The sequence below is a fragment of the Pangasianodon hypophthalmus genome, chromosome 24 (assembly GCF_027358585.1).
Source record: "Pangasianodon hypophthalmus isolate fPanHyp1 chromosome 24, fPanHyp1.pri, whole genome shotgun sequence".
In the NCBI taxonomy this organism is placed as follows: Eukaryota; Metazoa; Chordata; class Actinopteri; order Siluriformes; family Pangasiidae; genus Pangasianodon; species Pangasianodon hypophthalmus.
The window spans coordinates 1476527-1499266 of record NC_069733.1 but is presented as its reverse complement, the minus strand read 5'-3'; the positions used below and the strand labels follow the sequence as shown (position 1 = coordinate 1499266).

The following is a 22740-nucleotide window of genomic DNA, read 5'->3' as shown; positions in this document are numbered from 1 at the left end:
GTAAATTATAGTGAATAATTTGAGAACAAACTCATCCACCAAATCATGTTTAACAAGCTCTGATTCAGTGGCCAGGAGTGATGACATGTTGAGTCTTCTTTGGTCCATTTTTAGTTTGATGTTCATTGATCATTCTCTGATTTCTTCTGGTTTTTCATCAGTCCACTTACTGTGGGTTTAAACACTCACTGAGCACTTTATTAGGAACACTTAATGTACACCTACTCAATCATGCAACTATCTAATCAATTGTGCGGCAGCAGTGGAATGCATAAAATCATGCAGGTACAGACCAGTAGCTTTGGGTAATGTTCAGCTCAAACATCAGAATGGGGAAGAAATCTCAGTGATTTCAGTGATTTTGAACATGGCATGATCAGGGGTGCCAGACGTGCTGGTTTGAGTATTTCTATAACTGCTGATCTCCTGGGATTTTCACACACAACATTCTTTAGAGTTACACAAAATGGGGTGAAAAATAAAAAAACATTGATTGAGGGACAATTTTGTGGTTGGAAACACCTTGTTGATAAGAGAGGTCAGAGGAAAATGGCCAGACTGGTTCGAGCCGCCAGGAAGGATATAGAAACTCAAATACTCACTCTTTACATTTACTTTACTCTATGGTGAGCTCTTGTGTTAGTTTGAGTATTGGGATGGTTAACATAAACACATGATAACACCGTGACAGATTATCTGATAAATGTCAGTAAACAAGTGGTGATCAATAGGGCAAAAGATTTGAGAATCAATAAGAGACCTTTAACAGATAAAGTAATGGATTATTTGAGCAGTTATAAGAGAAATAGTGGAGAAGCTGATAATCAGTGCTATAGTGCAGAGACTGAGGGGCACGCTCTGTGTGAACTCGCACATCATTGCTGCCTCAGTTCCATGGGTTTTTTAAAGAATGGTCTCCTAAAGCAACACGTGAAACACAACAGTTTGTGAAAGTACAGGTCTAAGTGTCTAAATGTCAGACAAGATACAGTCCTATCAAGCTAGCTAACATTAGGTTAAATATTATAGTGTGTAAACGGTATAACTAGGCCTAATATTATAATATAAATATTATATTGTGTAAAGCTATATAACCAGGCCTAATCAGTTCAGTGCTAATTAGCCTAATCATGCTGATAGGATTCCATCCATTCTCAGAGATTTTGGACTGGAGGTTAAGATTATTCGATTGAGTTTTATTTATTTATTTATTTATTTGTTTGTTTATTTATTTATTTACCATATCGCCCAGCTCTATGCCTAAGCCTGTTTTTTTCCCCATACGGTTTCATCATAAATATGCCATTGATACTCAGTCAATGGAAGGACAAAAAAATGATTCATCCCCCAGAGATGACATGTTACTCTGGCAGCTTTATAAATATATTTGCAAATGTATATATTCATTTGACTGAAATATGTGTTTCATGTATTAGTATATATTAAATCTGACAACAGTAATTTTGGATAGATTTCCTTGGGGGCACTCCCTTTATGTAGTGTATGTAAATGTAGAAACTATAGAAAATCAGAAGACTCATACAGTTCTCCGAGAAGCTGCAGGTTTGAGGGTAGTGTGTTGCAGCAATGCTCTTTCTCAGCAGTAACATTTCTTCATGGTGAGTATTCTGATAAAGTGTTAAGTTTAGTTTCATATTCAACTGCCATTTTTTAAAAAAGATATCTTGATTTTTGACATTTTTTAAAAAGATCTTGAGAAATAATATTTTGCCTGCATCTCAGATGCCATGTTCTCAGGGTCATTACTTAAAAATCCTTAAGTAAAATGATCTTCATATTGAGTTGTTGATAGTATATTATTATCAGATTCATGAGAATGAAGAGATAAAACTGAAGGATATAATATCAACTGCAGAATGAAACATAAGAAATGAGCATTTTTTCCCCTTTTATTCCCAGCATGCCTTGTGTAAGTGATACAGTATTATTGCTGATTGGCGCCATCTACAGGCGAGAGAGTGTAACTACTGGACCTTTAAATTTCAGAACAACACACCAGATTGAGATCTCTTTAGAATGTGATGGGCTCGAAATATCGCGATATTTCCTCGGTTCAACGAGAGGCTGGTGTGTTTGTTCCTGTGCAGTAGCACAGAGTTTCTGTATTTCTGAGAGCTGCTGAACTACTGGAGTGAAACTCAAAACAATCTTTCTAGCAGCTGCTGATAAACCAAGCTTTTCCACAGTGCAGATGTTGTAACCTCTGGAACACAAAAAGAAACCTCTACAGCACCTCTTAAAGCTTAGTTCTGTTTAAGCTCTGCAGGAATGGAGCACAGTCCTGTCCTTATGGAAGGCCTGCTCTTCCTCATGATTAGTCTTCCTCACACATCTGCAGGTAAGAGTGATTTCATACACTGAATAACTGCTGTACTGTGTTCATGTGCACATGTGTGCATTAGATAGTGAGGAATGACACACTTCAGGTTGTGCTGTTAGACAGGATAATCCACTCCTGTGTTGTCTGATGAATTGACACACCTTCAGGAAGTGAATCAAACATGCTGTGTTTTGGGTTGGAGTGTTTTTTTTATTTTATTTTTATTTCAGCTTGTCATGTTACTGAGAAATCATAAAGCAAAAACTCACCTGTCCTGAAGACTTAGACATTTCAGAAAACTTACAGCTTTACCTCTGACTGTTGACGCTGGAGAATCTGTTTATATGGAACATCTGCCGTACACGTCCCTGTGTATGAGCTGTTATTAAAGAAACTATAACACATCAGAATGAGCTTTTTATTATAAACCTGTGATTTGCCACTGCACTACTGTCAGAGCTGCTGATATAGAAAATTAATCAACACCTTCTGACCAATCACAATCCAGAATTCAGACAGTGATGTAGTATATTATGTTTATTATATTTGTGTTTAATATAACATAATCATAAAGAAATGTTAAACATTAGTGAAGGTTTAATTTTTTCATTAACCAGAAAGTTGTTAGAATTTGTAGCCAAAATGCTGTGGAAGTCTTGAATATTGTTCTTATCAAAACTATTTAAATGCCGCTCTTTGTTTTTACAGACACACACTCTCTGCAGTACCTCTACACTGCAGTCACACCAGGAATAAATTTCCCAGAGTTCACTGCTGTTGGTCTGGTGGATGGAGAGCAGTTTGTGTACTACGACAACAACATCACAGAGATGATCCCAAAGACGGAGTGGATAAATAAGATTGATGCTGATGCTCCAGATTACTGGAAAAACCAGACACAGAAGATGCAGAGTGATCAGGAGAACCTCAAACAGCTCTTAGCTACAGTAATGAAAGACTTTAATCACTCTAAAGGTAAGTATGAACACACTTTTACTGTTAAATGTCAGCGATGGTTTAATGGTTAAGGTTCTGTGTCATTGACCACAAGGTCGTGAGTCTCCGTCCTGCTAGAGAGCCAAAGTCAAAAGAAACGCTCAGTAGATCCTATGATTACAGAAGAGCTGCAATGATTAGTCTGAATAATTGATAATCTGAATTATGAAACATTATCAACATGTTTTTTTTAAATATTTGAACACCTCCCTCTGCAACTGGATCCTCAGTCAGTCCGGATCGGGAACAGCATCTCCAACACCACCACGCTGAGCACTGGAGCCCCACAGGGCTGTGTGCTCAGTCCATTGCTGTTCACTCTGCTGACTCATGACTGCGTAGCAATGCACAGCTCAAATCATATCATCAAATTCGCCGATGACACGACCGTGGTGGGTCTCATCAGCAAGAACGACGAGTCAGCATACAGAGAGGAGGTGCAGCGGCTAACGGACTGGTGCAAAGCCAACAACCTATCTCTGAACGTGGACAAAACTAAAGAGATGGTTGTTGACTCCGCTGAACATCGACGGCTCCTCCGTGGAGATCGTCAAGAGCACCAAGTTTCTTGGTGTTCACCTGGCGGAGAACCTCACCTGGTCGCTCAACACCAGCTCCATAACAAAGAAAGCCCAGCAGTGCCTGTACTTTCTGCGAAGGCTGAGGCAAGAACATCTTCCACCCTCCATCCTCACCACGTTCTACAGAGGGACTATCGAGAGCATCCTGAGCAGCTGCATCACTGCCTGGTTTGGGAATTGCACCGTTTCGGATCGCAAGACCCTGCAGCGGATAGTGAGGACAGCTGAGAAGATCATCGGGGTCTTTCTTCCCTCCATCACAGACATTTACACCTCTCGCTGCATCCGCAAAGCCACCAGCATTGTGGATGATCCCACACACCCCTCACACACACTCTTCACCCTCCTGCCGTCTGGAAAACGGTACCGAAGCATTCGGGCCCTCACAACCAGACTGTGCAACAGTTTCTTCCCTCATGCCATCAGACTCCTAAATACCTAGAACTGGACTGAAGGAACAGACACACACACACACACACACACACACACATACATATACACACACACACACATATATACACACACAACTGAACTGGTCCAAAGGAACTCACGCATACATACATACATATATATATACACACAACAGAACATCCTCTATGCACATGCACTGCACATGTTTTGCACATGTCTTATTATTGCTGCTACTACTATGTTTACACTGTTTACACTACCTCAGCTGTAATATTTGCACTACTGTCACTTTATCACTTTCAACAGGACTGTGTACTGGTCAGCGTCGTAGTTATGTACTGTCTGTTCTGTCTTGTGCTGTCTGCACATGTTTGCACTTGTGCACTTTACGTTTAATTTAGTTTAATTTATGTAATTTATGTAGTCTCCGTAGTTCTGTGTTGTTCTGTGTTGTCTTATGTGGCACCTTGTTCCTGGAGAAACGTTGTTTCGTTTCAGTGTCAACTTGTATATGGCTGAAATGACAATAAACTCCACTTGACTTGACTTGACTTGACTGTTGAATATTAAAAATATGGGTAGAATGTAATACTACAGTGAAGCCACTGGGGGGAGGGCAGCAGTAGTGATCATACTATATATATATATATATATATATATATATATATATATATATATATATATATATATATATATATATATATATATATATATCTCACTTGCAACATTCAGTTTTCTTGCATAGATATTGAATGTGAACGGAGCCGTGAGACTAAATGCAGAAAATTTTTGTAATTTTGCATGGAGTTCTTGTGACCTTCAACATAACCGTAACAGATTAATGGTTAAATTAGATGTTAAACATTTTGTTCCTCACAGTTTTACTTTAACTTGTCGGAAAATATTGCGTGTGTGTGTGTCTGCAGGAGTTCATACACTACAGAGGATGTTTGGCTGTGAGCTTGATGATGACGGCACCGCTAGAGGATACGATCAGTACGGTTATGATGGAGAAGATTTCATCAGTCTGGATCTGAAACCTGAAACCTGGACTGCAGTTAATGATAAAGCTGTGATCACCGAACACATGTGGGAGTCTACAGGAGCTGAGGCTAAATACATGTGGAACTTCCTGGAGGAGGAGTGTATCAAGCAGTTAAAGAAGTTTGTGTCTTACGGCAGAGAGACTCTGGAAAGGAAAGGTAAAGCATGTGATCTGCTCTGTTACTGTGACTGCAGCTGCTCACACACACACACATTCACACTGCTCCTTGTTTGTTCACTTATTCTTCTTTATACTAAATAAAGAAGAAACATCATTCACTGCACACACATTACTGTCCTTCACATGAGAACTGAGGCAACTGAGTTTAATTATTTAACTGGAAATTCATGTGACACACTTCTAACAGAATTTAGTTGCATGTACAAGGACTTCTCCTCATGTTTATAAATGAATAAATCTCATAGAGTGGTTTAATATTTATGTCTCTGTACGTTTCTGCAGTTCATCCTGAGACGTTAGTGTTCCAGGAGGACTACTTCTTTGGAAAGATGGTGTGTCATGCTACAGGTTTCTTCCCTAAAGCACTGAATATCACCTGGCAGAAGGACGGAGAGGAGGTGCAGGAGGACGTGGAGCTCAGAGAGACGTTACCCAACCAGGATGGAAGCTTCCAGAAGAGAAGCATTCTGAAAGTCCCAGATGAGGAGCTGGAGGAACGCACCTACACCTGCGTGATTCAGCACAGCAGCTTGGAGAAGGAGTTGGTGCTGCCTGTGGACATAATCAAGCCTAAAATCATACAGTGTAGGAAAACCAATTTCCCATAAATCTACACATTGTACACAGAGTGAAGGTGATTTATGGATGCAGCAGATAATAAAGTATCTGTGCTGTTTTAACAGGTTTTGGGAGGTATGGACTACCAGATGAAGTGTCAGGAGGGAAGATTGCAATCATTTTTGGTATAGTTGTGGCATTCGTTGCTGCTGTTGCTGAAATTCTCATCTGGAAGAAGAAGAAGACATTTGGTGAGAAGAGAAAGAAAGAAACTTCAATCCAAATTTAGCAATGTTTAGATTTTAAAAACAGAAACATTTTTTCAACAGATAGACAGTCAAAAATGAAAACTTTGTGCTGTATTTAGTATTTGAAATAATTTTCTTTAATCCTATAATACCTGTGGGTGGTGCCGTGTACAACTGCCTGGCCCACCCTCATAACCCGGGCAGCCTCAGCCCAAAATGCCGATGTGGTGGAAGGTACTGCCAAATGTAGTTGTATATCCACATACAATAAGAGCTCCAGGACCTTCTTGGAGTTTCAGTTTCATGAGTGAAGGAGAAAAAAAGAGCGTGTGATTGACAGCAGATCCTGGTCCATTTGTAGCAGTGTTCCAGTCACTGTACTGGTCTGTGGTGGTGAAGCAGGGGATCAGATGAAGCTGTCTGTTTAGCGGTCAATGTCCCTGTCTTCTGTGGTTAGTGAAATGTAGTACATCCAGTGGAAATGAGGTTCCTCTGCAGATTTGCTTAGTCTCAGTGATAGGTGAAGAGTTAGACAATCCAGAAGAGTATCAGAGTAGTGTTGAATTGAGAAAAGCCAGATGAGGTGGTTGGGCAGTTAAAGGGATGCCCCCTGGTCAGTCACATCTCACTGGACAGAGACCCCGGGGACAGACCCAGGACTCACTGGAGACATTTATATCACTCATTTGATTTGGGAATATCTGGGGATCACAGCTCGAATCTTTAGCTGGGGATAGAAAGTCTGGACTGATGTGTTCAACCTGTTTCCACTCTGCCTCCTACCAGGAAAAAATGAATGTATAATTGAATGAACGAATGAACGAATGAATGAATGAATGAATGAATGCGCTGACTGTCTATTTTATTTGGTGTTATTTCTTGCAGCCTTCAGACATGTTCCACTCAGCTCCGATGCCTGTAAGTGAACTTTTGTTTTCACTTTACATATAAAGTTTCTTCAACAGTTTAACGCTACTTCACAACCTCTAAATTAGATTAGTACAACTTTTAAAGTCCTGTGTCCATGAGCAAATGAGAGAGTAAGAGAGAAAACAGTATTTACTGAATTCTGTCTTCTTTGTTTTTCTTTCTAGAAGAGAGATGGAAAGAGAAATGAGGAAGGAATGTAGAGATAAGATATTGTACAGAGGAGGACGATGTGTCAGATATGAAGAGACGAGGAACTCTTTCTCACACACAGAGACATACAAATATCTGCGCACATTTCCCTTTCTGATAAAAAAGGAAATGTAAATAAAAAATGATGAATAATCAATTATTATTAATTTTGCTTTATGCTGCTGCTATTATTTCTGTATTTCACTCCACACCATATATATATATATATATATATATATATATGTGTGTGTGTGTGTGTGTGTGTGTGTGTGTGTATATACATAAAATGCAGATGAGACTGGAACAACAACGAGGAGAAATTTTAGACTAATTCTTCCCAAAAACAAATTCTCTTGTTCTTTCCTGTCTTGTTAAACCATTCATCTTCTATTAAGTTTCCCCAGAGCCTGCATTCTCCTGTAAAAGTTCTTGAATTCAGTTGTTCCCTCATCGTTGTCTGCCGTTTCTACCAAAAACTTCAACTTTGTCTCTTCAACTTTTTCCAAGAAGTGTTGTGGAATATTCAGGTGGGCTTTTGCAAACTGCGGAGATGCCTTGATTTTTTATTATTTTTTAAAATTTTTTGGAGAGATTTGGAGTGGTTTCCTCTGCAGTTTCCTGTTTTCTTATAATGGAAATAAACAGAGTTTCAGTGATCAAAGAAGGTCTTCAGGTCTTTTGCTCAGACTATTGGTTTCTTTTTCACCTCCTTTGCCACTGCATGTTATGCTCTTGGTATCGTTGCAGGAAGACCACACCAAGGGAGCTTTTTTGTACTTTTTTGTACAGTTTATCTTATTGTGAATTGATGAACACCCAGATCTTTAGAAATTCTTTGTGGCTTTTCCAGCCTCATGTTTTTTTGTTTGTTTTTTTTTTTTCTATATTTTTAAAATAGATATCCGTATATTGGAATCTGAAATTGTTCTGTTACCTTAAGAAATAAGTCATGTCCATTAAGAGTGTGTAACCTTTTGCAATCCGAAGTAAAGAATAATAAACTGCCAATCATCAGGGCGTGCAGGACTCTTTTGGTCCCCTGCATGCACGGAGATGTCAGGGAGGTCCCTGTTGCTGAGGTCTGGAACGGGAGCCATTCAGAGGAGTGGCCACTACTGATGGGCCTGATCCCCAAAGTACCAGTACCACTCCAACATGGAAGGCACTGGCCAGGGTTCCCCATGACCCCAGCACTTCTGCCGAAGTCCAGACAGTGTCCAGACAAAGCCACAAAGCTACAGCAGAGCAGAGCCTGTCCGGGTCCAGCCGGGATACCTGGCCCAAGAAGACGACTCCAATCCAGGAGCGGAAGATGAGACACACAATCCCACTAATCCAGTCTCTTGTGTATTCCAGGTGACTCACGTGGGCAACTTTGGGCAGAGCTGAAGGAAGATGACCGTCTGAAACACTGTTGGGGCCAGGTGCAACAGATAGAGGGGGTGAACCAGTATCCTGACGAGAGACTTCCGGTCTTCTGTTTTCTGGTTAAAGAGGGACTCCTATCACTGCACCAAATGGCGGGGCCAAGTCTGTGACCTCCTGGTGCTCACAGCTTTCACCAGTCTCTCCTGAGAGACCCCAGAGCATACCTTGGTGCAGAATGGAGAAGATCTGACCCCTGCACAGAGGCAAGAGCTGACAGAGCTAGTGGACCAGTTTGCAGACATCTGCTCCTCAACACCAGGGATGGTCCAGCATGAGATGAAGAACCCACCGGAAGTCATGGTACGAGAGCGGCCCTGCCGTGTCCCAGAAGCCCCCCGCTATTGAGGAGGAAGTTAGCTGGATGCTGCGAGTCTGCCAGCCCCTCGTCCAGCCCCATCGTGGTGGTTCCGAAGCCCGACGGGGGTCTCAGACTGTATAACTACTTACGGAAGCTCAACCAGGTGTCAGATTTTGACAGCTACCCCCTTCCCCGAGTGGACGACCTGGTGGAGTGACTGGGGAGAGCTCGGTTCATCTCCACCCTTGATCTCACCAAAGGTTACTGGCAGGTAGCCTTAGCTCCAGGCACCAAACCCAAGACGGCATTCAGCACTGCTAGTGGTCACTGGTGGTACTGGGTTCTCCCGGTCAGGCTGCAAGGAGCGCCCGCAACCTTCCAACGTCTGATGGACATCGTCCTACGGCCGCACAGAAAATTCGCTGCCACTTACCTGGACGATGTAATAATTCACTCCTCCACATGGTCAGACCACCTGTACCATCTCACGGAAGTCCTAGGAGAGCTTCAGAAGGCAGGGCTGACGGCCAATCCATGTAAGTGCCATCTGGGGCTTGACTGAGGCACAGCACCTGGGTTAGGTACAGAGCTAGGACGACCGTGACGCCGCACCATTTTCCCCAGCCCTCTGCACCTACCTCACCTCCACTTCACTAAAGAGCACTTGTTTTCCACTACCACTGCCTCTTGTGTGCATATACATTATGCGCATTTGATTTGTTTTGGTGGTATGCAGAAGGCAGTCTTATGTTAGGCACCTGGCTTCTTTCTTGCTTTTCACCTTATAAATTCATCCACCAAATCGTCAAAGTCCAGCTCTTTCACAAGCTCCGACTCTTCTTTGGCCAATTTTAATTCAGAAATTATTTTTAATCCAACTCATTCAGTGTTGGAAAATCAATGTTACGGTTATCCATGTCTGTTTTTCATCCACTTATCTAGCTCCAGTTAAAAACATATAGGTTATAATGGACTGCTCGTGGACTACCAGAGGTCCTAGGCATGACCAGGTCAGTAATCCATCCCTGGTGGTGTACTATCGGTAAGATGAGAATTTCTTTATTTTCTTTAATTGGTGGAGGAAATGCTGCACTTTTGGTGTTTTTACTTTCTCTACTGCCTGTTGGGGAAATATAATGTTGTTGACAGGTTGTAATACAGATACATGCATTTTTGAAGGCTCTAATGAAATAGTTTTAGAGCAACTAAGTGTTTTTATTTGGGTCAATGTTCAGCTGTCACACAGAGTTGTGTGAAGACCAGCTGTCTCTCTAACCACAGGGCTTTGCTCAAAGACATGCAGCTACTCTCCATTTTATGGTTTGAATATGTTCCAGCCACAGACCTGACACTCATTTTTGTGCATTCGTTTTGTACTGAACTGCAGAATCCCACATCTGCATTACATCCGCTTCTGACCACGAGGAGTTTTTCTGCACCTTTGTTTCAAATTTCCACTTTCTATGTATGATTACCATTTTCAGCAAATTATGTCTGAATGTTGATGAATGTGTTGAAAATCTTTTTGATCTTGCCTATAACTAAACCCAGAGCATGTCCTTGGTCGGTTCTGTTTTAGAGTTTATTCTTGTGTAATGATGTCTTTTCATTTCTGTGGGGTCTCTTTCTTTTATAATTTGTATTTATTTGTAGTTGATTGTACAACACAATAGACAACTAGTGCTGCTTTTATTGTGCTTTATAAATAAAGTGATTGAAATGAAAAGTGAAAAAAGATAAGACACTATTTTTAAAAAAAATAATTAATTAACATAAAAATTGTTTGGTAAAATTTCTGCAGCAATAATGTACCACTGAACATTAGTTTTTGCTGAATGACAGTCTGATATACATCACATTCGCTCCTGCTTAACTGAAATTGGGGTGTTAATTAAATTAGTTGCATTTGTTTATATAACAAATTAAAAACAGGTCAGTGTAAGAAACAGCTATAAACAATGAGCATAAAGGCCTTTTCCCTATAATACATTAGACTGAGAGCACAGCACCACAAAGCAAGGAAATTTTCAGGATAAACATCTTTGCTGAAGCCATCAATTAACATGCTGTGTTGGTTGTTGGAAAGATGTTAATTCATTTCCTTATTTTTAGTAATGTCGTGAAATGGAGACAGATGCTGAGACAGATGCAGTTACAGTTAAATGTCTTTTTAATGAGAGACAGGCAAACAAATCCAAAAACGTCAGGCAAGATCAAGGTCAGCAACAGGCTTCAACAATTCTGATCTTTCGCCAAAGCACAAGCACCCCATTCCTGTATGGGATCTACATCTCTGCTGAATTTCATGGTTCTACAATAATAATAATAATAAGAAGAAGAAGAAGAAGATCTTGATGATCATGATGATGAAAAATAATGAGCAAATTTTCAATTAAAATGACAAAGATCAGACAAAGCTTTGGCAGTTAAATATCCATATATTAACCAAATATTAACCATTTAAGCCACATAAGATTCATTTAAAACTGGTGTATTTAATAAAATATGTGATAGCCAGGACAGTTTATTTCTTTGTTGACGTGGATTTTTAATGCTTGTTTGGTGCAAATGAATCAGTGGTTGACAGCCATGTGCAACAACGATATTTACTGAAATGTGCGGATGCTAATTTAAAGTATCATTGCATGAAATCAATAAGAAAGAGAGCTGATTGGCGTTTTTGCAGTGAACCTGGCTCTGAACATGAACCTCTCAGGTCCAAGCCATCTGGTTATGTGTTTCACTGCACCTGTAGAGGTCACAAACACAAAACTCTCTCAAAACAATAAAATATACCTTTATTAAACTGGAGCACATAGTAGGTCATCCCGATAAAAACGTCGAGATCTTTTATCAGAAATATTCTTTCAAAAGGTTTTCAAACAAAAATAAAATGACAGTGACACTGCTTTCATTTCAAGTCATTTCAAGTTTCATCTTTGGGTCTTCAACAAACTTTACAATAACTGTGTACATAGTAGAGGAAGTATCTTTAACAAGGAAATACCATTTACTTTTGCTTCTTATAGGAATTTAGCTTTTTATCAGCCAAAAAAGCTGATAAATTTATATTTCTCAAAAAGGCCACAGTGAAATAATGTCATAATAACTGTGTACATATTAAAGGAGGTCCTTTGCAAGAAAAACACATTTTATTTTTTTTTTGCTTATTTAAAAGTGAGCTTTTTGTCAGTCCCAAAATTTATGACATATTACTATTTCTTTTCAAGCTTTTCTTTCCAAGCATTTTTTTTTCATTTTTTGTCACAGCAAATAGATTTCATACAACTGAGTAGAGTACTCTTTTTATCATCTAATTTCATATTATCGCTGTATATTTATTTTATATATTATATTTACTTTAAAAGTCGATTGTTCTCATTAACGAAACATATTCAAAACAAACATTCTATTTTTTGCAAAATGATGATACACACAATAATTAATAAAAAGTGTGCATGTAAACTTCTCTCTATTTATTTGAACTAAAACAGAGGAGCTGCAGCATTTTTTTACTCCCACATGAAGGGTAGTTACTGTAAATAGCTGTATATAGTATGTGCACTCTTGTTTCCACAGCCATTGGTTTGACCTCCTTTAGCTGCACCTGTGAATCAGAGCAGTTTCTTTTTCCTGTCTTGTGTGTTTCATGAAACTGGAACAAAAATCACTACGAACTGCTGGTTTAGCAAGTTATTCCGAAGTGTAGTTGTTGTGACCGCAGTAGCAGAAAGGAGAAAAGCTTTTACCAAGAAGATTCTCTACAGATTAATTCTGTTTAAGCTCTGCAGGAATGGAGCACAGATCCATTCACGTCCTTGTGGAAGTCCTGTTCTTCCTCACGATTAGTTTTCCTCGGGCATCTGCAGGTAAGAGTGATTTAATATACTGAATAACTGCTGTATTTTCTTATATAGAGTAAGTAAGGAATAACACTTCAGGTCGTGCTGTTATATAATCCATGCAGAGAAGGTGTGATAAAGCAGAGTTTCTGTTACACCCTGAAGTGGATTATTTTTCTATAGTGGCCTAAAGTCAGGGATCAAAATAGTGCTGAGGTCCAACCAAGACATCTTCACATATTTTTGTGCTTTCGTCTTCCTGTGAAGCAGCGTATGGAGACACACGTTTGCTCTGTGCCACTGATATCCACGGTTCCATCTAACAACACAGTAAACTACTTTTTGCTATATTTCAGTTGTTAGCCAATAAATATGTTGCATATGTCTCAACAAAAAGTTATAATTCTGGTAAAGCAGTGTCTCTTGAGAGTTAAACATAATGAGTGATTAATTGTGGTTTCAGATACACAGTGTTCAGTGTGTTGGTGTAGAACCTGGTGTCTCTCCCCTTTACATAGTGTGTGTTTTGGGTGGCTGTATTTTTTTATAGATGTAAGGCACATACAAAGCCAAAGGACAGAGCTGTACCTCAGAAGGTCATGAGTTCAAATCCCAGCACTGCCAAGCCACCACAGCTGGGCCCTTGAGCAAGGCTCTTAACCCTCAACTGCTCATTTGTATAAATGATAAAAATATAAGTCGCTCTGGATAAGGGCATCTGCCAAATGCCGTAAATGTAAATGTACTGTAAAGATTGAACAAGGGAAAGTGTTGTAGATATTGCAAATCGAAATTCTTCTGCACCACTGTGTAACTTGTTTCACACCGGAAGACTGAGAGGGAAACAAGAGAAATGTGTTCCTGTTTTTGACTAGTTTCAGGTCTATTTTGTGGGTTTTTTGAGACTGTGACTTTGTGACTGTTATGCTGGAAATGTTGCTGAGAGCAAGCAACTCTGCTCCCTGAGGTCAGCCATGACTTCCTTATAGTAGGCTACATTTAGCCACCCTGTTGTTTCCATATTGAATCTGACAAAAGGAGATTTGCTACATCAAAAAAACAATTAGGCTACAGAGGTCCAGATCTCATTTTCCTCATAGTTAGATACTAAAGCCAGCTGTTTCATCTCTTAATAGTGCAAGAGTAACAAGCCCTAATTTATTTTTTACTAGTCAGAATTAGAGCTTTACTAGTAATAATTTTACTTTGACTTGTTAAAAATAATTTACAGACATAATGATTTACACATATATTTTTATTCTAGTAGGAATTAACGTTTTTGATCTCTATTAGACACTTCGCACTAGTTGAAAAATATTTTTGACTAGTCACATTATATTATTACTAGATTATTTCAATATTTCAGTTATAGATATCTGCAGTGTATTTCTTACTAGCTAGTTAACTGTGTGCCAAATGTAAAAGTCAAATAATCTTTTCTCTCTGACATTTTTTTGAACATTTGAGGCCATTCCATACATTTAGATAGTGACTCATGTCAAATAACAGATTCATGTTTCAGGGTTGCCAGGTTAACACCATAGTTTTGTAATAGTTCTTACACTTAGTTTTGGCACAGAGTTTATAGGGGTGTAATGATATATGCTGGTCATTATTCAGTTCAATTCACAATACTGGCTTCACAATTCACAATTCAATTTAATTCTAAGAAAATTTTGAACAAGATTTGAATAAAGAAAAATATGAATGAAAAGACTTTTCATTCATGATTTATTTCTTAATCAATAACAATGCAATACAATGTGCATTTTTGTCTGTATAAAACTAAATAAATCAAAAATTGCTGCAAACTTTACTACAGGTTCTCCATATCTTAAAACTTAATTAATTAATTAATTCTCCCAAACATTTAATTGAATAAACAAAGTCTCTGCCACAGGGAAAAGGATGGATTGAAACATAATGAGCTCATGTTAACCGTTTAATGAGTTATTTTAACTGGAAATGGAGCTCCAAAGTCGGCTAAAATGTCGTGGTTCTCTGTTCTCGGCTTTCTCGGGCATTGGAGATCGCAGAAGCGCGGGGCTGGTGTCGTATGAAAGTAACTGAAGCGCTCTTTTTTTAACTGTGATAACATGGTCAAGTAACCATATAACCTATAATGTGGGTCGGTCATTGTATTCTAGTGTTCCTATTAGAGTGGACAGTGAATGTATATTGACTCTATGGGTTCTGCAGATTGGGACAAGTAATGTGTTCCAACAGTGCAACTGCATTATATGCGTAAGTAATAGAATGCTCATACAGTATACACTCATTCACTCAATCACTCATTTCTGTGATCACAATGCATCATGTCAGCATGTATCATTACACCCCTAAACAGTTGAGGATGTAAAAAGCAAGTGCGCTGATGGCATTTTGGGCTGAAAAGCAGTCCATTGCTACCAAGATCTTGCTTTAAAGGAAATAATTGGAATGAAAACAAATCAATTTCTACAAACATATGCTATGGACAAGGGAAAATTTAATCCCCCAGAGTTACTCTTGACACTGGCAACCTTGTTCCAAAAATAGCACAGTATGGTGTAAAACTGGCAACCCTACTGATGCCATGTTGTCCTAGTGAAGCAAACTCCAAGAAAATGGGGCAATTGTAAAATCACTGTTCAAATATTTCAGTTGATGAATTGAATTAATAAGCAAATAACCAACAATATTATGAGCAGTTCTGCTCACAGTTTATTATTTAAAACTGCACCGATCAGGGTTTGTAGCTGAAATGCTGTGGGACTTTTAAATATTGATTCATCAAAACTATTTAAAAGCTACTCTTTTGTTTTACAGACACACACTCTCTGCAGTACCTCTACACTGCCGTCACACCAGGAATAAATTTCCCAGAGTTCACTGCTGTTGGTCTGGTGGACGGAGAGCAGTTTGTGTACTATGACAGCAACATCAGGAAGATGATCCCAAGGACAGAGTGGATAAATAAGATTGATGCTGATGATCCAGATTACTGGAACAGGCGAACACGTGAGATGCAGAGTCATCAGGAGAATCTGAAACAGCTCTTAGCTACAGTAATGCAACACTATAATCACGCTAAAGGTAAAGATGAACACACTCAGAGCTTCTACTGTTAAATGTCAGTGATGGTTCAATGCTTAAGGTTCTGTATCAATGACGCGAGGTTGTGATTTAATCCCAGAGTGACTCTTATTCAAGTCTTTAACACTCAACTGATTCTGATTAGATTATACACAGATATTGTAACTTATACTACAGCGTTGTTGAATTCTTGTCGTGGAAATCTAGAAATAGAGGCAAATAAATTCAGCAGACAAGATTGAGCAGAAGAAGCAAGAGTATAAAATTTATGCATTACAAAAATCATGCACCCAGAAGAGGTGCTTCCCCTTTCTGGTGTTCCCTTTTATACTCTGTCTTTCATCCCTTTAGAGCATTCTATTACCTTTTAATGAACATAATTACACAAGGTTCTAATTCTGCCGATCACGGTTATGTGTTTTGTTCTAACTTTACTGGTTATGCGTACGTGCGTCTTTTACTCTCAATTACTAGGCATTGGCATGTTCTTCTGTTTTAGCTGACATTTGAAACACTTTGTGCTAATGATGACAGGAACTGGGCTCAATTCACTTCTTGTTTTCCTCCTTGAGCAACAGCAACTGTTTTCACAGAACATCTTTTCCCTCGAAACATAAAAACTAATGATACATGCAATGAAATGAAATTTTCCACTACATTCTGGATTCTGATTGGTCAGAAGGTGTTGATGAATTTTCCATAACAGCAGCTCTGACAGTAGTGCAGCTCCAAGTCACAGGTTTATATAAATGTGCTCTTTCTAATGTGTTATCGTTTCTATAGTAACAGCTCATTTACAGGGACTTGTACAGTGAACTCTTCAACTTGGTGACTTGGTATTCAAAACTTCAACAGAGAGTGAAAAGAGAGGCTGGTGTGTGAATGACTGTTTATAGCTGTGTGTGTGTGTATCTGCAGGAGTTCATATACTACAGTGGATGTACGGCTGTGAGCTCGATGATGACGGCACCACTAGAGGATACACTCAGTACGGTTATGATGGAGAAGATTTCATCACTTTTGATCTGAAAACTCTCACCTGGATCGCTCCGACACCTCAAGCTGTGATCACCAAACACAAGTGGGATGCTGACACTGGTCGGAATTATCAGTGGAAGAACTACCTGGAGAAAGAGTGTATCGAGTGGTTAAAGAAGTATGTGACTTACAGCAGAGAGACTCTGGAGAGGAAAGGTAAAGTGTGTGATCTGCTCTGTTACTGTAACTGCTATACACACACAAACATGCACACACACACACACACACACACACACACAAAGAGGTTTGACACACTTCTAAACAAACCTCATAGTGTTTCAATATTTATGTCTCTGTGTGTCTCTGCAGTTCGTCCCGAGGTGTTAGTGTTCCAAAAGGACTCCACCTATCCAGAGGTGGTGTGTCATGCTACAGGTTTCTTCCCCAAAGCAGTGATGATCTCCTGGCAGGAGGACGGATGGGACACGTATGAGGACGTGGAGCTCAGAGAGACGTTACCCAACCTGGATGGAAGCTTCCAGAAGAGAAGCATTCTGACAGTTCCAGCTGAGGAGCTGCAGAAACACACCTACACCTGCGTGATTCAGCACAGCAGCTTGGAGAAGGAGTTAGTGCTGCCTGTGAGCGAGCGCCGAATCCTGAATCCTGGTCAGAGAAACACTTTCTTCTAAAACTCCAGATTTACAGTGAAAGCTGATTTATTGCTGCAGCAGATAATAAAGTTTTAATGTAAAGATTTTAATGAACTATAGTTCCAGATAGAGGATCAGGTGGAGTGCAGGTTACATGGACACCTGAAGATCAAACCCCTATAGGCTTGCTGAACATCCCATTCCAAAACCATGGGCATTAATATAGGTTTTTATCCCTTTGCTGCTATAAAAGCCTCCACTCTTCTGGGAAGGCTTTCTACTAGACTTTGGAACGTGGCTGTAGGGATTTCAATTCAATTTTACAAATTTAACAGTGGACACTGTCACAATGCAGCTTTATAGATATCCAGATAGCTGTAGATTCATCCCTAATGAGCAAGCCAGAGGTGATGGATAAAGAGGCAAAACTCCCTGAGATAGCATGTGGAAGAAATGGTGAGAAGAACCAGACTTAAAAGGGAACCCATCCTCTTCTGGATGACATCGGATAGCGTGATTACAAATCATTACTCCTCTACAGCTGAATATTAGAGAGTCAAGCAGTGCAGGTGGAAAGACCTTTAGTATAAGAATCAGGGTCATTTTTTAATTTCATTAGTGTTTTTGCTTTAAATCTATAATATCCTGGTGAAGTTATCCACTCTTTAATAAATGACAACCATAAGGACTTCCTCGCACACATGCTGTCATTTAGCTTTGCAAAAAAGAATCCTGAATAATTACGGTAGTTTTCATATTGCTGAAATGATGTCTGATTGTCGATTAATGTGCATCATTCATAGAGCAATTTACATTTACATTACTGCAATTATATAAGCAAATGAAAACTTGAAAAAAGATAACAGACTAATATATTTATTAACATAAAACAAAATGGTTTAGTTCATTTTTTTTACAGAAATTGTGTGCCACAGATTTTTAGTTTGTTTTTCTTTTGATTCATTCACCAAAATTTCCTCGTTTAGATTTAATGACATTCTAATACAAGTCACAATCAGATGCTCCTCATTAACTGAGTCAGGCATGGTGAATTAGTTAAAATTCTTAATTTACTTAAATTAGTTTGTATAATTATTATGCTATAAAAATGTACATGTTAATAATCTCATTTATTGCTTTACAAAGTGGACAAATGTTTGTAGAAGTCTACAGGAATCCCTGCGTTTAGTCTGACTGTTCATCACATTACAGCTCTCACAATTAAAGTATAAATGATTCAGAACAATGTGTAAGTTATATAATTGAAAACTAATTTTTTTTAAAGCCCAAATTCAAAAAAGGAAACACAAATGATCAGGTCTATGTAGAAACTCTTATAAAAGCTCCAGTGTTTCCTGTATGTATTAAATAAGTAAAGAAGTGTGTGTTTTATGGGTTGCAGGTTTGCTCTCAGAGCCTCTGGTCTCTTCAACTTTGGAGGCAGAAGCTGGAGATACTGTCACTATTTGGTGCCAACATAACCTGAATTATCGAGGTTCCATCTTCTGGTTTAAACACACGAGTGATTCAGTTCCACGTCTTCTTGGGTGCAAACAGATTTTTACATCAGCTGCATCATATCCGTGTTCCTACTTTACTGAAACTGAGCGCATGGTGATGGCTGTTCAGGGCAGATTCACGTCTCTCACAATCACTGCAGTAAATGTCTCTGATACAGGACTCTATTACTGCAGCTCCATGCAAATGGACCGAATTAACTTTAGCAACTCGACCTCTTTCCATGTGAAAGGTAAATTTATACAAAGTGAATAACTGCATTAAAGGTTGATTGAGAAGACTGAGATTATACAAATAATGTTTCCTTTTTCAGACAGAAACAAAATACTTTCTGAGAACTTGGACAGAGCGACAGGTTTGATGTTTTTGTTCTCACAAAAGTTTCTTTACATTTCTAAATAAAAATGTAATGGCTAAAATGTTTTCTTTAATGTTTTCTCCAAGGTTCAGTCTCTTCTGCTGTGTTCTTCATGCTGACTGTGGTGTTTGGTGTAGTGATTGTGATTCTTCTCGCTGTCCTGATCTTCACCATGCTGAAGAAAAAAACATACAGAGGTAAAACTGTTAATACTGTAATCATAATACTACTGCTATTAATAATAATAATAATAATAATGATCTGTATCTCCATTGTTTTGTTTTAGGTGTTGAGGCAGAAGATAATTAGGTAACTCTGAGACTCAAAACCAAAAACGAGTAGATACAGTTTCCTCCAGATTTATTTATTAACTCTGATTTAATTTTTGAACAAAAATAATCTCAGTCTGTAACTTGTTTCCTGAGCTGGTGGAGATTTTTTTTTTTTTTTTAGCCTCACATTAAAAATCTTTTATATATGTTTTTTTTTCACTCATTTCTTAAGGGTGCCAATAATTTTGTGTACAGTTTAGTGCAGTATTTAAATATTGTATATGAATGTAAATTACAGCAACGGAACATTTATGGTGTTGGGTTTTACAGTTGTTCCTTCATTATGACAAAATGATCAAATAATGAATTTTAAGATATTAATCATGAAAAAAGTCCAAATGAAAAACCTACATGTGATGTACTGTTTACACTAAATGGCCAAAAGTATGTGGACACCTGACCATCACACCTATATGTGCTTGCTGAACATCCCATTTCACATTCATTCCCCTCTGTGTTTGCTGTTGTAATGAGCTCCACTCTTCTGGGAAGCTTTCCACTAGATGTTGGAGCGTGGCTGTGGGGATTTGTGTTCATTCAGCTACAAGAGCATTAGTGAGATCAGGCGCTGATGTTGGTGAGGAGGTCTGGGGTTCAGTCGGTGTTCCAGTTCATCCCAAAGGTGTTCAGTGGGGTTGAGGTCAGGGCTCTTATTCTTATTCAGCTTGTAATTCAGTGTAATAAAATATTCAGGTGCAAATTGTATTTTAAGAAAATAAGAAAATAACAGATTTGTAAAGACTCTGGTAAAGAGTAAAAATGATCCTTCTTTAAGTCTAGACTCACTGTATAGCTGAAGATTATGCTATGTGTCAAATTTTGTCTGAAGTATCATTTGCTAAAAAGGATTCTTTCAGTTGTGAAGTCTGAAGAAACATTTCCTCCGAGGAAAACACACACACACACACACACACACACACACACTGTGATTCTGATTTACTCAGCCTTTATTTTTAATCCATTTTAAGCTAAAATTGTAAAAGTGTGATTATTGTAGTGAATTTTCCCCCAGAGCTGCAGTTTAACATCATTATATTCCAGTGTGTGTGTTTCAGGAGTGTGTATGAGCTTCTTTACTCTGTACATTTACAACATGATTTACTGTAGAATTGAATTCAGATCATAACGTCAGTACATGAGAGGTTTGATTTACATCTTTTAGCTTTTAATCCAGTGAGATTTTCCTCAGTAGCTGTTTGTGGAGCTGATTTGTGCTTCGTATCAGACAGAAACTGGGGCTTCAGATGTGATTGGTGTTGAACAGATTGGACTAAAGTGGAAAAGAACAGGAGTGAACACAGCAGAAGCAGGAGCTCATGCTGGATGATCAGCACTCAGAGAAAACACAAATCAACTAAATGACACGGCACTGATTCCATTATTTATTATTTAACTCGATTTAAAGCAAATAACAATCCAGTAAACACGTTTTCACATCTGTACGACCCAAATCTCTCCCACAATGCATCTGTTCTGTCAGTGTAACAATCTGAATGAATAATAAAGTGTATTTTCTTCACTCTGTGCTCTGAGGTTTATTTTATAACTGTGTTCTTTTAAAGGACATGAGCTCAGTATCACTTCTACATTTACTGTCATGTTCTACACACACACACACACACACACACACACACCATCTCTCTGAGTTTAAGATTTATTTAGATTTATTATTTAGATTTATTATCAGGTTCAGTATTAATGTTCGGGTGTGATGTGGATCTTACTGCAGCCTGAATCAGTAATTACACCACATCACACTGTGTGTTTCCCCGTCTTTCTACACACCAACACACACTCAACACTGACAATATAAAGACCTCCGACTGTTCTTATCATTATTATTCCGAGTTTTGGGCCTCAATAATTCAGACACTGCATTTCTCCAAAGACATACTGTCTCCTCCGAAACTATTGGAACAGCAAGGCCAATTCATTTTTTTGTGCAACACACCAAAGACATTTGGGTTTGAGATCAAGAGATGGATATGAGACAAGAGTTTAGGATTTCAGCTTTTATTTCCTGGTATTTTCATCTAGATGTGTTAAACAACATGAAACATAGAACATTTTTTGTATCAGAGTATCTTTTACCACATCCTCTTTCAGTTGTTGTTAGTTTCAGGGGGTTTCTCCCTTCAGTCTCCTCTTCAGGAGGTGAAATGCTGCTCAGTTGGGTTAAAGTCTCAGCAGAATCATTCTCATGTTCTTCTCTGACCCTCCAGCCTCCACCCCAACCTCCATCCCTCTCCACATTTACACCTCAACTCACCTCCTTCACCTTCTGCTCCTGCAAACACTGAAATAACAAGCACATGTTCATCAGCAGATTCTTTAATAGAGTCTTTAATAATAAAAGGAGGCACTGTATAAGATTATATTTACTGTTTACTGTATTTCAATTCAAAAGCTCAAACATTAACACCACCTTCTGAAGGCCTTTTCTGAGCTGTGTGTTAACTGATGATGGAGAACACAGAAGAGGTTTTTATTACCAGTGGAGTAGTGAACACACACACACACACACACACACACACACACACAGCAGCCATTTTACAGCTCCAGCTTTATTAACATGATTATATACTATATACTGTACTGTAGTGTCACAACACAGAGGAATAAGAGTTTCTATTTCAACTGAATTATTATTAACTGAGCAGAACAGTTATAGAAAAGTAATGTTAGTGTGTTTTTATCATTTAGTTTTAAAGTAGATATATTTATTTAATCTAGGACAATGGAAACAAGCTAAATGTAGACAAACTACATTTCTTTTGTG

The 22740-nt window shown here is 38.7% G+C and overlaps 2 protein-coding genes across 3 annotated transcripts; both read left to right on the top strand.

The window, feature by feature from the left end:
* Nucleotides 1–2036: 2036 nt before the first annotated feature.
* Nucleotides 2037–8143, top strand: LOC113524989 (H-2 class I histocompatibility antigen, Q9 alpha chain-like). The gene is made up of 7 exons (XM_026911400.3): nucleotides 2037–2359; nucleotides 3050–3316; nucleotides 5256–5531; nucleotides 5837–6139; nucleotides 6238–6363; nucleotides 7246–7278; nucleotides 7455–8143. Coding segments are annotated over exons 1-7 (1077 nt in total). The 5' UTR covers nucleotides 2037–2289; the 3' UTR covers nucleotides 7457–8143.
* Nucleotides 8144–12802: 4659 nt separating this feature from the next.
* On the top strand, nucleotides 12803–21480 carry LOC113524983 (class I histocompatibility antigen, F10 alpha chain-like). Of its 2 annotated transcripts, XM_053229143.1 has the most exons (8): nucleotides 12803–13074; nucleotides 15856–16122; nucleotides 17041–17316; nucleotides 17470–17769; nucleotides 19156–19503; nucleotides 19585–19626; nucleotides 19716–19826; nucleotides 19916–21480. In XM_053229143.1, exons 1-8 carry the CDS (start codon nucleotides 12999–13001, stop codon nucleotides 19936–19938), a joined length of 1443 nt encoding a protein of 480 aa, XP_053085118.1. In that variant the 5' UTR covers nucleotides 12803–12998; the 3' UTR covers nucleotides 19939–21480. The 2 variants fall into 2 exon arrangements, with proteins under 2 accessions (XP_053085118.1, XP_053085119.1); XM_053229144.1 differs by lacking the exon at nucleotides 19716–19826 and having other exon boundaries at nucleotides 12804–13074.
* Nucleotides 21481–22740: the final 1260 nt, after the last annotated feature.

Excerpts from the sequence above, each read along its gene's own strand:
- LOC113524983 (XM_053229143.1), top strand. The coding sequence starts at position 12,999 with ATGGAGCACAGATCCATTCACGTCCTTGTGGAAGTCCTGTTCTTCCTC. Across the intron at positions 13,075-15,855 it reads TTTTCCTCGGGCATCTGCAG|ACACACACTCTCTGCAGTAC; the intron begins GTAAGAGTGATT and ends TTTGTTTTACAG. Across the intron at positions 17,770-19,155 it reads GCGCCGAATCCTGAATCCTG|GTTTGCTCTCAGAGCCTCTG; the intron begins GTCAGAGAAACA and ends TATGGGTTGCAG.
- LOC113524989 (XM_026911400.3), top strand. The coding sequence starts at position 2,290 with ATGGAGCACAGTCCTGTCCTTATGGAAGGCCTGCTCTTCCTCATGATT. Across the intron at positions 3,317-5,255 it reads AGACTTTAATCACTCTAAAG|GAGTTCATACACTACAGAGG; the intron begins GTAAGTATGAAC and ends GTGTGTCTGCAG. Across the intron at positions 5,532-5,836 it reads AGAGACTCTGGAAAGGAAAG|TTCATCCTGAGACGTTAGTG; the intron begins GTAAAGCATGTG and ends ACGTTTCTGCAG.